The sequence below is a fragment of the Ahaetulla prasina genome, chromosome 13 (assembly GCF_028640845.1).
Source record: "Ahaetulla prasina isolate Xishuangbanna chromosome 13, ASM2864084v1, whole genome shotgun sequence".
Classification (NCBI taxonomy): Eukaryota; Metazoa; Chordata; class Lepidosauria; order Squamata; family Colubridae; genus Ahaetulla; species Ahaetulla prasina.
Window position 1 is genome coordinate 10,675,320 of NC_080551.1, and position 13,977 is coordinate 10,689,296.

The 13,977-nt window shown below is 42.8% G+C and overlaps 1 protein-coding gene across 1 annotated transcript in view; it reads left to right on the plus strand.

Annotated features, from left to right (window-relative positions):
* Positions 1-13,977, plus strand: part of ALDH1A3 (aldehyde dehydrogenase 1 family member A3) — a 61,419-nt gene that overhangs the window by 25,496 nt on the left and 21,946 nt on the right. Inside the window, exons 3-5 of the mRNA XM_058155913.1 lie at positions 3,116-3,256; positions 5,047-5,176; positions 8,343-8,404. Of these exons, the coding sequence (XP_058011896.1) occupies positions 3,116-3,256; positions 5,047-5,176; positions 8,343-8,404 (333 nt within the window). The remainder of the gene's footprint in view (positions 1-3,115; positions 3,257-5,046; positions 5,177-8,342; positions 8,405-13,977) is intronic.

Sequence of the window (13,977 nt, forward strand, 5' to 3'; positions counted from 1 at the left end):
AATCAATCTGTATGTTCTGGCTAAAATCGCACTATTCCTGGATCAAAAACTGAACCAACTACGGTGGGATTTTATACGATTGTATCACGTTCAGAATGATTTACTCTCTATACAGTACAGTAGATGAGGTCTTCCGTTGTAGCTGGTGCGTTGGTGTTACAAATGGGTTGGATAATCCTAGGCCAGTGGTGGCGAACCTTTTTGCCATCGCGTGCCAAAAGTGGGTGGGGAGGCGCGGGAGAGGGTCACACATGTGCCCACACCCATAATCCTATGCGCCCCGCCCCTGCGCATGCACACGCGACACACACACCCACGCTCGCCCCACGCTTTTGGCGCAGTGGGCCCAGTAGGCCCATTTTTTGCTCTCACCAGGCTTCAGAGCCTTTCTAGGAGCCTGGGGGGGGGGAACTGCCTCTCCCCACCCCGCGGCCTTCTGGAGACTGAAAAAGGCCTGTTTGCCAACTTCTGGTGGGACTGGAAGGCCTGTTTTTTGCTCTCCTCAGGCTCCAGAGCCTTTCTAGGAACCTTGGGAGGAACAAAACGGCCTTCCCCACCCCACCAGGCCCTCTGGAGGTAGGAAACATCCTGCTTCCCTATTGCAGGTAGGCCCAGAAGGCTCAAAAATCAGCTGGCCAGTGCGCACATGCACCCTGGAGCGGCGCTCGTGTGCCCCCCAATATGGCTACACATGCCATAGATTCGCCATCACGGTCCTAGACTGTCCAAAGACTGGAGCATGGATTTATTTGAAAACTTCTTCTGAAAGATATTTTCCCTATCTTGAACGTGTATACATGATTCTTTGACTTGCGATGGATAACAATTGGAATGGAGTTATTTCTTCTTTCTTCCTGACCTTAAATTTTAGCTGCCCTTTTATGCCTTTGTATTATAAAATCTCTGTAACGCAACACTGATTAAGCGTTGGGTGGATTCAGATTGGAATTTCAGCCTTGCCCATTGAATTTCCTTGTTCTCAATATTCTTGTAACTGAAAGAGTTTACATGAGCCCGGATTGACCTTTCCACTGGAAAATCTTCAGCCAAGTATTTCCACTTGCGTAAATAAATGTGCGTATCTCAGATCACATGGAGGAGGGTTTTCAGAGAATTGTGTAGCCTGAATTCATACCCCTGTCCTAATATAGTAAAGTAAAATATAATATAGAAAAAGCCGTGGTGGCGCAGTGGTTAGAATGCAGTACTGCAGGCTACTTCTGCTGACTGCCAGCTGCCAGCAGTTCGATCCCGACCGGCTCAAGGTTGTCTCAACCTTCCATCCTTCCCAGGTCAGTAAAATGAGGACCTAGATTGTTTGGGGCAATAGGCTGATTCTGTAAACAGCTTAGAGAAGGCCGTAAGGCACTGTGAAGCGTATATAAGTCCAAGTGCTATTGCTATACCAGAGCCTGGCTAGACTGACCCTTTATCTGGAGCCTATCAGATTTGAGAAAGCCTAGTATCACATCATAGTGTTCAGTGGGCTTGGTTGAATCTATGAGGCTAACAATCTAATCAAGGAGAGAAGCAACCTAGAACTAAGAAGAAATGTCCTGATAGTTAAAACAATCAGTGGAACGACTTGCCTCCAGAATGACTTGTGAATGCTCCAACACTGGAAGTTTTAAAGATGAGATTGGACAACCATTTGTCTGAAATGGTATAGGGTTTCCTGGCTAAGCAGGGGGCTGGACTAGAAGACCTCCAAGGTCCCTTCCAGCTTCTCTTCTCTTCTCTTCTCTTCTCTTCTCTTCTCTTCTCTTCTCTTCGCTATTCTCTACTCGCTACCCCCTCCCCTCCCTTCCCCTCCCCTCCCCTCCCCTCCCCTCCCCTCCCATCCCCTATTCTATTCTATTCTATTCTGTTCTATTCCATTCCATTCCATTCCATTCCATTCCATTGCAAAATGTGCATCATTGCCACATTCCAAGCATTTTAAAACCATAGTTCGAACAGATTGTAGCAGCTAAGGTAAGCTCTAACTCTGAGCCTCACTCGGATGATTTGCAGAAAGCTCTGAGCCCAAAGCACCATTGTGGCTTTACAAGTAGTCCTTGAATTATGACTTCAATTGGGAGAAGAATTTATGCTGCCAAGCAAGGCCGTTGTTAAGTGAATTCTGCCTGATTTTACTACCTTTTTGCTACAGTTGTTAAGCAGATCCAGTCTTCCCTATTTGATTATTATTGAAAGCCAACTGGGAGAGTGGCAAATGACAATCATATTTTTTCTAACCAAAATTCTACTGATTGCCTGGACTTTCTTTTAAACAAAGATTTATTTGTGAATGTTACTCTGCTGTACCATTGACACCAGAAACCATTACTCTGTTTCCAAGGAAAGAATAGAAATATGATAATTCTCATAATCTTTGACTGTTGAGCATACTTGACCTTTCCTCTTATATGTTCAGGGTTCCTCCCTCCAGGAAAAATTGTACCCATTTATAAGGTAAAGGTAAAGATTCCCCTCACACATATGTGCTGGTCGTTTCCGACTCTAGGGGGCGGTGCTCATCTCCGTTTCAAAGCCAAAGACCCAGCGCTGTCCGAAGACGTCTCCATGGCCAAGACACATTTATTCATCTGTGCAGGACTGGCTTAGATTTTTAAATTTAGAGGGGTTTTAAATTTAAATTGATTTTAATATTTATATTTTATATTTATATTTCTATTTTTAATAATTCGGGCGCTAGAATAAGTTTTTTAAGGATTATTTTAATTTGTATATTGATATTGATGTTTTATATGCCTGTGAACCGCCCTGAGTCCTTTGGGAGATAGGGCGGTATATAAATTCGAATAATAAATAAATAAATAAATAAATGGTCATGTGGCCAGCATGACTCAACACCAAAGGCGCACGGAACACTGTTACCTTCCCACCAAAGGTGGTCCCTATTTTTCTACTTACATTTTTTACCTGCTTTCGAACTGCTAGGTTGGCAGAAGCTGGGACAAGTCACGGGAGCTCATCCCGTTACGTGGCACTAGGGATTCGAACTGCTGAACTGCCGACTTTTTGATTGACAAGCTCAGCTTCTTAGCCACTGAGCCACCCATTTATATTTCAGTGATGTTTTCCTCTCTTCTTTCTTAACCTTTACCTGTAGCCCGATGTTGATAAAGCGGTAGAAGCAGCAAAAACAGCTTTCCAAAGTGGATCTCTGTGGAGACAAATGGATGCGGCCAGTCGCGGAAGACTCCTGAATAAACTGGCCGACCTGATCGAGCGAGACAGGGAGGTGTTGGCGGTAAGTGAAGCTGGTGCATGAAGAATCAACCCAGAAGGGTTGTGACAGGGGTGTCCAAACTTGGCAACTTTAAGACTTGTGGACTTCGACTCCCAGAGCAAAGCTGGCTGAGGAATTCTAGGAGTTGAAGTCCACAAGTCTTAAAGTTGCCAAGTTTGGACATCCCTGGGATGGGGTATCCCATTTAATCCTGAGGTGCTTACTCCGTTATTGTCCTATCAATCTGTGGTGGTGTTTAGAAAGAGAAGGAAATTAAAAGGAGGCTGGAAGATTTACACTTCTTTGCTTCCGTCGTGTAGGCAAGAGAACAAAATTTAGTAATAAGCAGGAGGGTGAATTGATACAGGTGGGTGTAGAACCTGGCTTTGCCTTTCTTGCCATAAAGAAGAGACGCCCAGTAAAATCTACAGAAGATCCTTGTTATTGCCATAAATTCCATCTTCTATCCCAAAGGTGCTTTTTCAAAAAGGAAATGGGACTTTCTGGTTTTTCTTTGAAGACGTTTCGCTTCTCATCCAAGAAGCTTCTTCAGCTCTGACTGATGACCCCACACCATCCAGTCAAAGCTGAAGAAACTTCTTGGATGAGAAGCGAAATGTCTTCCAAAGAAAAACCAGGAAGTCCAGTTGCCTCTTGGAAAAGCACCTTTGGGACAACCATGACCTGGATGACTTTCATCTTCAGTTTTGCAGAACAATATGCAGGAAACAAATTAACAAAAAACATGCGGAGTCCTCGGTGCTCTCTAGCTTGGTTGTTTGCAGATGACTTCATTACCTCACTAATATGAGTGTGGTGTTTATTCCCTGTTTATATATAGTAGTTTACCCTGCCGCTCTGGTGGGACTGTGGTTTTCTCCTCAGTAGTTCCTTAACTTAGGTTCTTTTTGTTTTGTTTTCAGCTGGGTTGTTTGTCTGGTGTTAATCCCTGCTTATCTGGGTGTTGGCTGCTGCAGGGGATGGGTTTTGGTCCTTTTTGTTTCCTCCTTACCTTTTTTGCTGTCTCATTTGGATGGTGTGTAAATATGGTTTTATTTCTATAAAACGTCTGCCAGCAAATAGCCAAACCCAGAGAGCAACAAGGATTTCGTAGTTTGACCCTGAACCGCATATATTTTCTTCTGTTGGTAATAGAAAGCATGCATGGGGGAGCCTTTAGCACCTCAAGCAACTGTAATTTCCAAGTTTTCCCATTTAGGACTTGAGCAAAACCAATACAACTGGGATTGATTGATCCTCCAGGAAGACTTTGAGAAGACTGGAAAGGATTTGCATAGAGTAGAGTAGAGTAGAGTAGAGTAGAGTAGAGTAGAGTAGAGTAGAGTAGAGTAGAGTAGAGTAGAGTAGAACACAACAGAACACAACAGAACACAACAGAACACAACAGAACACAACAGAACAAAATAGAACATTTAAATAGGATATGGTAGGGGTAGGGGTAGGGATAGAACAGAACAGAACAGAATTCTTTATTGGCCAAGTGTGATTGGACACACAAGGAATTTATCTTGGTGCATACACTCTCGCAGTATATAAAAGAAAAGATACCTTCATCATGTATAGATTGGAGATAGGGTCCCTCCAATCTGCTTGGTTCACCAGCTGATTCTTGCCATACCATTGTTTCCAGTAAAGATTTAGTTGGGAAAATATGTTCTCAGTAGAGATTGGCTCAAAGTGTAACATTCAAATACAATGTTCTTCTTTCTTATCTTCCTTCCTTCCTTCCTTCCTTCCTTCCTTCCTTCCTTCCTTCCTTCCTTCTTTTTTTTTTTTTTTTTGGCTTTCAGACCCTGGAAACTTTGGACACAGGGAAACCGTTCCTCCAGGCTTTCTTTGTTGACCTTGAAGGTTGCATAAAAACCCTGAGATACTACGCTGGATGGGCAGATAAAATCCAAGGCAAAAATATTCCTGTGGGTAAGTTGCACCCAATATCTCCTCTGCTGAGTTTCTTATCTTATGTCTGCTGAGTAAAATTAACCTGAATCTGTAAACTGGAGAGAAGTCATGAAAGCCTAATAGTAGTAGTAATAGTAGTAGTAGTTGTTGTTGTTGTTGTTTATTGTCATTGTACCTCATACAACGAAATTAAATTCCATCTTCAGTGTACATCATACATAAGAAACCTATAAAAAGCAAAACCAAAACACTCATCCTTCACATTCTTATGCAATTGAATCGAGAACCCCTGATATTGCATTAATATTGCCCTATACAGTAGAATTTGAAACTCAACATTAAGAAAACTAAAATCATGGCATCCGGCTCAATTCTCAATTCTTGGCGAATAGAGTCCAAATGACTGGACCCAGATTCACTTAACGAATGGGTTACTGATTTCCAAATTGCAGTGATTCACTTGACGAGGTTGTCAAATGGAGCAAAACTCACTTAACAACTGTCTCGGCCACAGAAATTTTGGCCTCGATTATGGTCGTAAAGTCGAGAACTACCTACAGTTGCTATTTGCCCTGAAGTAAGGCTGTTAGTTGAAAGTGGAGAGCCAGTTTAGCTTAATGATTAAAGTGCTGGACTAGAACCGGAGGCCACGATGACTAATCTTCTCTTTAGCATGAAGCCAGTGGAGTGACTGATTTTGTGGCCACTCCCTCATTCTCAGCCCAATCCACATTGTAGATTTATGTTTGGGGGGTGGGTGAGGAGCAGGAACATTAGTGGGTTGCACAAATAAAAGTATGAGTAACTAATCAATTAAAAAGGAAGCAGCCTTTAGAAGACTAGAAAGCAGCCCAGAGGTTGTGATTTTCAATGGGAAGTCTACTCAAAACCTCTATGGAGGGCCTTTCTAAGTGAAGATATTTTCAGAATATAATAAAAGAAGCCGGATCAGACCTCAGGAGGATGTAGTCATTATTCCTGCTTGGTGCTTTTGAATTTACAAACTGTATCCCCCCACCCCCCCCGCCATTTCCCCAGTGCCTACCAACAACTCCTTAAAGCAGCTGTATCTTTTCCCACAGTTGCATGCTACGAACTGCAGCTGCAGCACTGTTAACACTATACGCTATTTCCAAAGATGTGTTTGAGTTGATTTAGATTTAGATTTAGATTTAGATTTAGATTTAGATTTAGATTCTAGATTCTAGATTCTAGATTTGATCCCAGCAGAACCAGAAGTTGTCGGTGCTCCATCACTGGATGTACAGTATATAAGAAGCGATTGGACAGTCATTTGTCCAGAATAGTAGAAAAGTCTCCTGCTCAGGCAGAGGGTTGGACTAGAAGACCTCCAAGGTCCCTTCCAATTCTATTCTTCTGTATTTAGATTAGAAAAGCTTAGACAAATGCTAAGGGCATTTTGCCCTGAAGACTGGAACCATAATGCAACCTTAATATTCCGGCATTACAACAAATAGCTTTTAATAGCCTTGTTCTCCTTTAATTTGATCTCTTTCTAAAGCCATCCAGCTTGGTGGCCTTTACTAACAGTGCAACTTGAGATGAGTTTTATTTAGCTTTTTCCCCAAATCAGAGCAACTATTACATTTAAGTTTAAATAGGTGATTAACATTCCATAGAATTCGGCTGAAGTTCAAGAGTGATGAGTTTGTTGGTCAGTTTTACCCCTGTTTCCTTGATGTCAAGATTTTGGAAACACAATTAAGCATGATGTGATTAAGCTTTCTCTTTGTAAGCAAAGAAAAGATTTTTTTTAAAAAACCCTCTGTTTCCATGAGTGCTGTTTGAAGAATACAGTTGACATATAAGTTATAAAGCATAATAACTGATAATGTTATCTAGTTTGGTAATCAAACATCTGCAAGAAAACCACCAAGCTCAGAGAGCATCAAGGATCGCTCATTTCAACCCTGAGCTACAAGTATTCTTGATTGGTAGTTATATAGTTGTTATATAATTTGAATATGGATTAGATATATGTCATGCATACACATTCATGAATATCTAACATCATTTTGTGATTCAACTGAGGGTGAATTGTTTTGCAATGATGTATTTTGGTCTTCATTTATTTTAATGAGGAAAAGAACTATACCTAATAATTATTTGCTAAACCTGTTAGAATTTATAAATGGAGATGAGCACCGCCCCCTAGAGTGGGCAACGACTAGCATGTATGTGCGAGGGGAACCTTTACCTTTACCTAATGGTAAAAATAATATTCTTAACATCAGTAATGATCACATGATAATAGTAATGTTTACTTATCCATTTTAGTAAATCTTCATTGAAGGTTTCTAACTTCTGTTTCTACTTATTAGCCATTGATAAAACAAATCCCATGTTAAAAAATATTCAGTTTCTTCTTTTTTTTTGCTTAATTTGAAGTGTTAATCTACCCTGTTTCCCTGAAAATAAGACATCCCCTGATAATAAGCATTTACTAAAATAAGCCTCCCCCTAAAAATAAGCCCCTCCCTGAAAATATTTAAACGCAGAGCTGGAAATCAGGTAAGACGGCAAGAGGAGCCCCATCTTGCTCCACGCGCCCCAAAATAATAAGACCTCCCCGAAAATAAGGCCAAGTGCTTATTTCGAGGTTAAAAAAATATAAGACAGGGTCTTATTTTTGGGGAAACACGGTATCCATTTCTGCAGATTCTAATATTTTTAAATTACAATTTCATTTGTAAGAATCTCCTCATTTTTCCATTGTTGTGCAAACACAATTCTGGCTACTTTTACTGAAGAGAGAAAAAAAAATCAGTCACTGAGTCTTAAACAATTTAAAATAAATGTTTTTTTTTTCTTCCACTGTTCCTATATCACTAAAGTGTTTGTCAGGAAAAGTATGTGTGGAAAAGTCAGAGGCAAAATATCCAAGCTGCGTGATTCTTAAGTCTTGATAGTCAACTTCTGTTTGGAGTTTCCTCTGGTTTTTTTTGTTTTTTTTTGTTTTTTTAAGGTTTTGCCGTTTCTTGTTACTGCGTGAGAACGTACTCTAAATAGGCAAGTCAGTTATAGTTGGCAAACACTAATGTTTGTTTCTGCTGAGCCTTTAGGAAAAGTTTTCCAGCCACCCTGATTGTCTCCGTCCCCTAGTATGATTCATATCAAAATTATCCTTGCTTGATAACATATCATGTTCTCAAACTTTTTGCAGATGAAAACTACGTCTGTTTCACCAGGCATGAGCCAGTGGGAGTTTGTGGAGCCATAACACCAGTGAGTAAGATATTTTGGATTCTTGTTTCTGTGTGGGTCTTGAGAGTGGAGAGAAAAAAAATATTATCTTTTGCCTTTTGCTACTTTTTGCCATCATGTGCCAGGACAGGGGGTGGGGGGGTCACATGGACGTGTGCCCACACCCATAATTCTATGCACCCCACCCCCACGCGTGCACACACGACCCCCCCCTCCTCCCGCTCTTGGCATACAATGGCCTGGTAGGCCCATTTTTCTCTCTCACCTGGCTCCAGAGTCTTTCTAGGAGTCTGGGGAGGGTGAAAACAGCCTTCCCCCCCCCCCAGAGGCCTTCCGGAGGCCAGAAATGGCCCGTTTGCCAACTTCCGGTGGGATCTCGTGTGCCCACTGATATGGCTACGCGTGCCACCTGTGGCACTCATGCATAGGTTCGCCATCACGGATCTAGATGGTCTCTAAAATCCCCTTCTTTCCTTGGATAATTAAGGTCAAGAAAAGGATTCTAGAGTACTTAGAAATCAGAGGTGTCCATGAACTCACCAAGAGTTGAGCGTGATTTCGGGGAGACTTGACTTTTGAAGACCATTTCTACGATGCCTGATTTACCCCAAGAATTTGGCATCTCTAAGGTTGAGCCATTCCTCTGCTAAATGTTACCCAGTGACTGCCCAAATATTAATAGGGCATTCGGAGTTGCAGTATTTGCAGTTGCAATAAGATGCAGATATTTCTCTCTCTGGGCACAATGAGAATATATCTGCTGAATGTAACTCAGCATTGGCGACAGGAAGGGCATCCGGCCAATAAGGACTCAGCTCTATTCAGTTGCCCAGACTCCACCCCGCAAGGGATTATGGGGTTTGTAACAGTAACAGAGTTGGAAGGGACCTTGGAGGTCATCTAGTCCAACCCCTTGTTCACGCAGGAGACCTGGACTAGGGATTCAAACCGCCGAACTGCCGACCTTTATGATCAACAAACTCAGTGTTTTAGCCACTGAGCCATCTACTCAGGGCCGTTAAAAGGTGATGATCTGGAGTTGCAATGGCTTCAGAAAAGGCACTTGGTGGCCTATAAAATGTCATTTGGCCATCGCAAGATATTTCACTGCACATAAACCATTTGTCACATGACCACATTTGGGTGCTTGGCAACTAGCTCACATTTATTTTTTTTATTTTTTTAAACCTTTATTAACATTCAAAATCCCAGAATACAAGTTAAAATACATCTATAACAAAAATACCTCCGTAATAATTATACAATTCAACGTCATTCTGACAGTACATAATTCTTAACTTTGTACATCTGTACCCACATATTCCTACTTAATCAACATATTTAAACACATTTTGTATCTTATTTTATTCTATACATTCCTTATTTTTAATTTGTATCCATTGATACCAATTTTCCCAAGTTAAATAGTATTCCGAGTCTTCCTTATTATTTAATTCTAAAGTAAGTTTGTCCATTTCTGCACAGTCAAAATTTTTCTGGATTATTGCACAGTCTGTTGGTATAGTGGACATTTTCCAGGTTTGTGCGAATACGATTCTTGCTGCTGTGGTTATGTGAATAATCAAATATTTAGGGTATTTTAGGGTAATTTCCTTTAATAATCCCCAGAAGAAACAGTTCAGGTTTCAATTCTATATTACAGTGTGTGATTTCTTTTAGCCATTTTTGTATTTTAATCCAAAATTTTTTGACTTCTGGGCAAGGCAACCCGCTCCCATTTAAGACCAGTTGCAATATTATCCAGGGTCATGTGAGAATGATTGGCAATTTTTTTTTAATGGTTTCTGGTGTGTTTTACCAGTTTCGGGCAAAAAAATGCCCCTTTGTAACAATGGTTTCAGCTTATGAGCATGTGATAAACTACCTTGACTTACAACGATCATGATTTACAACCTAAATTTCAGTCCCAATGGCAGTTGCAGATCGAGAGCTACCTGTAGCAGGATTGCTATCCGAAGGCAGCAGAGGATTCAGAATTGCTCTTTGTGCCCTGGGTATTTATGCAGCAACGCGAAAAAGCCGTCACTTGCTTTATTCTGCTTTAGTGAAGAAATCCTAGTGATTTCTGGTTTCAAGCCACGTTAGCAGTGGTAGGTTTCAAAAATTTTTACTACCGGTTTTATGGCTGTGGCTTGGTGAGCATGGCAGGGGAAGGATACTGTAAAATCCCCTGTTGTGTCTGCGCCCCCCCCGAGCCAGGCCCCCTGCCAGAAAGTGACTTGGAAAGTGAGGGGGAAGGGCCATCAGGACTTACCTCGGGAGCACTGGCTTCCCTGGTTCAGCTCCAGGAGCCAGAGGCAGGCCAGGTGGAGGAGATAACGAGGCCTCTGTCCTCTGACCCTTTCTCCCCCCCAGGCCACGCCTCCAGACCCAGCTGATGGCAATCAGGCCTGGCTGGACCCTAGGTTTTGTAGGCAGGAGAGGCGGGAATAAGAGAAGCAGGGGTGGGGCAGGCCTAGGAAGTACTGAGTCATGGAGCCACACCTCACAGGATATAAAAGGCAGCAAGTGCCTCTTCGTAGCAGGCAAATCAAGTGCTTGACTAGAGCTGAAGTAGTTTGTTCCTGGTTGACTCATCGGCATCAAGCAAGATAACAGAGACACTTGGCAGACGCTTGCTAGTTTGCTGCCAGAAGCTGATAGTTGCCGGCTAATTAAGCCATCACTCGGATGGAGGCGAGGGGGACAGAACATCCCCATTTCCTCCCAATCAGCTGGGACTTGGGAGGCAGAGAATAGATGGGGGCTGGGCCAGTCAGAATTTTTACTACCGCTTCTCCGAAATACTCAAAATTTCCGCCACAGGTTCTCCAGAACTGGTCAGAACCTGTTGAAACCTACCTCTGCACATTAGGCTTCTGAAGGCTGAGGCCATCACCTTCACTTCAGCCAGTTTTAGAAGATCAGATCCTAGGGTTGCAAAAACTCCATTGGAGGAGAACATCTTAGCGGTGGATTGTTCATGCGCGTTTTGGAAGAAATGTCCACCTGGGTTCAGTTCCAGGTGGGGAGAAAGACACTGGAAACATGGAAGCTGATTGGAAAGATGGTTTATTGGTGAACCAGGACCACATGGGTTTGAAGTCCTGGGTAGCTGACCACGTGGAGTGGAGAGTGAGTGAGAGTTATACCCTCTCCTGGGCTTTGAACTTGAGCTTCCTGTTCCTGTGTCAAGGGCATGTTTTCTATTGCCTGTCAGATTCCTAGAGGGCTATGCAGGGGTCACAGCTGAGGTTGTCTGAACTAAGGTTGGTTGAACCTTGCTGGGTGATGCAATGAAGGGCAATTTCTTATTGTGGCTGAATGGCTTTGCCCTGAAAGATAATCCCATCATCCTGAAGGTCTTTTGTTTTGTAGATAGGTTGGCCCAGTCTTTTGTCTTGTAGATAAGCTGGCACCAAAATATCTGCTGGGGGAGTTAGGGAGCTGAGGCTGAGTTTCTGTCTCCAGGAGCAGGTTTCTCAATTTCTCATCCAGGGAAATCTAATATTCTGCCTTTTTTAATATTTCCTAAAACATTTCTTTCTTCTAGGAGCGGGGTGGCTGCTAACTTTCTGTGTGTGCCATCCCCCCTAGTTTACAAATCCCAGGATCTGGGTTCAGCCACTGTGCTAAGAGAAAAACAGGCGACGTCACATTTCATCCAGCCTGTATTTAACAGTAATTTAAACAGACCCCCCACCCAGCACAAACTGCCCATATTTTGGTGTTGCAATAGACTCATTGTAGTTGGAGTTCTCCTCTTCCTTTGCGGGGGAAAGTTCCTGTATCCAGATCTGATGGAAATTATACAAAATATGCAGGGGTGGGCTTCAAAAATTTTAGCAAGGGATTCTCTGTCAGGTGGTCATGGTAGGTATGGCCTAGTCAGCCTCCTCCACCATGGTGGCGGGAGAGGTTTGCCCTCCCCGGGCTCCAGAGGCTTTCCTTGAGCCTCCAGGAGGATGAAAACAGAACCCTCAGGCTCCGGAGGCCCTCTGGAGGCCAGAAACGTCCAAACTTCCAGTAGGCCTGTTTTTCACCCTCCCCAAGCCTCCACGCATGCCCTGTACTTACCTGCATCCAAAACGGGCCGCGTGGAGACTCCTGGGAGGGGCAGGGCAGGGTGGGAGGGGCCAGCCAGGAGTGGGATCTGGGGGTTCTCCGAACTGCACCGAATCTTAGCTAGAAGTTTTCCCGAAGCCCTGCGAATGCCCAGCAGCCCACTCCTGAAAATACGTCCTAAGTCCAGATGGGCTTGGTTCTCCCTTCTGCACGATGATGAAAACTCCCAGTTAATTATGCCACCGAAGGAATGTTGGGGTTGGTTGCGGTGCTCCTCTGTAGTTTATTTTACACAATGGTTAATCCCAGCGTATCATGGCCCATTCTGTTGATTACCCTGCAGGGGAAGATTGCCGCTAGCAATTACCTCTCCTTAATCTACAGCAGGTATTTTCGTTGGCAGAAAATGATTTGTAACTAGGCTGAGAATGTTTACACAGCTGTCAGAATAAAATACCACTCTGGATATTTCCTTACCACTGCTGGGATTTAGCCAGCATCGCATAAAACTTGACGAGATACGGCATCTGATGTCTCCAGGAAAATAAAAACAAGGGCCATTTTATCTAGGCGAAAAAGAGATCCCATCGAGAGGAAAAGTTTAGAAGATGTTATGGACAATCCAGTACGTTCAGAACAGTTTACTATGTCCTAATGGGAATGCTGGGACAACCTCCCCCCCTTGTTTCTGGTTGAGATCTTTCTTAATTTTAGAATTTAGAATTAGAGTTGATGTCTGTCCCAAAGGTGCTTTTTTCAAGAGGCAACTGGACTTTCTGGTTTTTCTTTGAAGATGTTTCGTTTCTCATCTAAGAAGCTTCTTCGGCCCTGAAGCATCTTCTTGGATGAGAAGCAAAAAGTCTTCAAAGAAAAAACAGAAAGTCCAGTTGAGAAAGCAGCTTTGAGACAACTATGACCTGGATGATGGAGAATCTCCATAGGCGAGTTGTTGTATAGTTTCCAGAAAGCTAGTTTGGTATGGTGATTAAGGCACTGGGCTTAACCGCTGCACCCAAACCAGGAAATACTTTGAATTCTGTGTCTGTCTTGTTGGGTTGCAGAACCAAACCGGACAGTTATAGAGGTGCAGATGAAAGACTCAATAATTCCTCTGTAGAACTGGATCAGCAGCTCCTTGGACAGTTTGAGCTTCCTGAATTGGCGCAGAAAGAACATTCTTTGTTGTGCTTTTTTGATGACGTTTTTGATGTTAGGTGTCCATTTTAGGTCTTGAGATATGATAGAACCTAGAAATTTGAAGGTCTCTACTATTGATACTGTGTTGCTTAGTATTGAGTCTATCATTTGCACCTCTATAACTGTCTGGTTCGGTTTTGCAACCCAACAAGAAAGACACAGACTTCACATTAGAACTGCAGAAAAAATAATTACTACCAACCTGCCTTCCATTGAGGACCTGTATACTGTATGAATCAAGAAGAGGGCCATGAAAATATTTACAGATCCCTCACATCCAGGACATAAACTGTTTCAACTCCTACCCTCAAAACGACGCTATAGAGCACTGC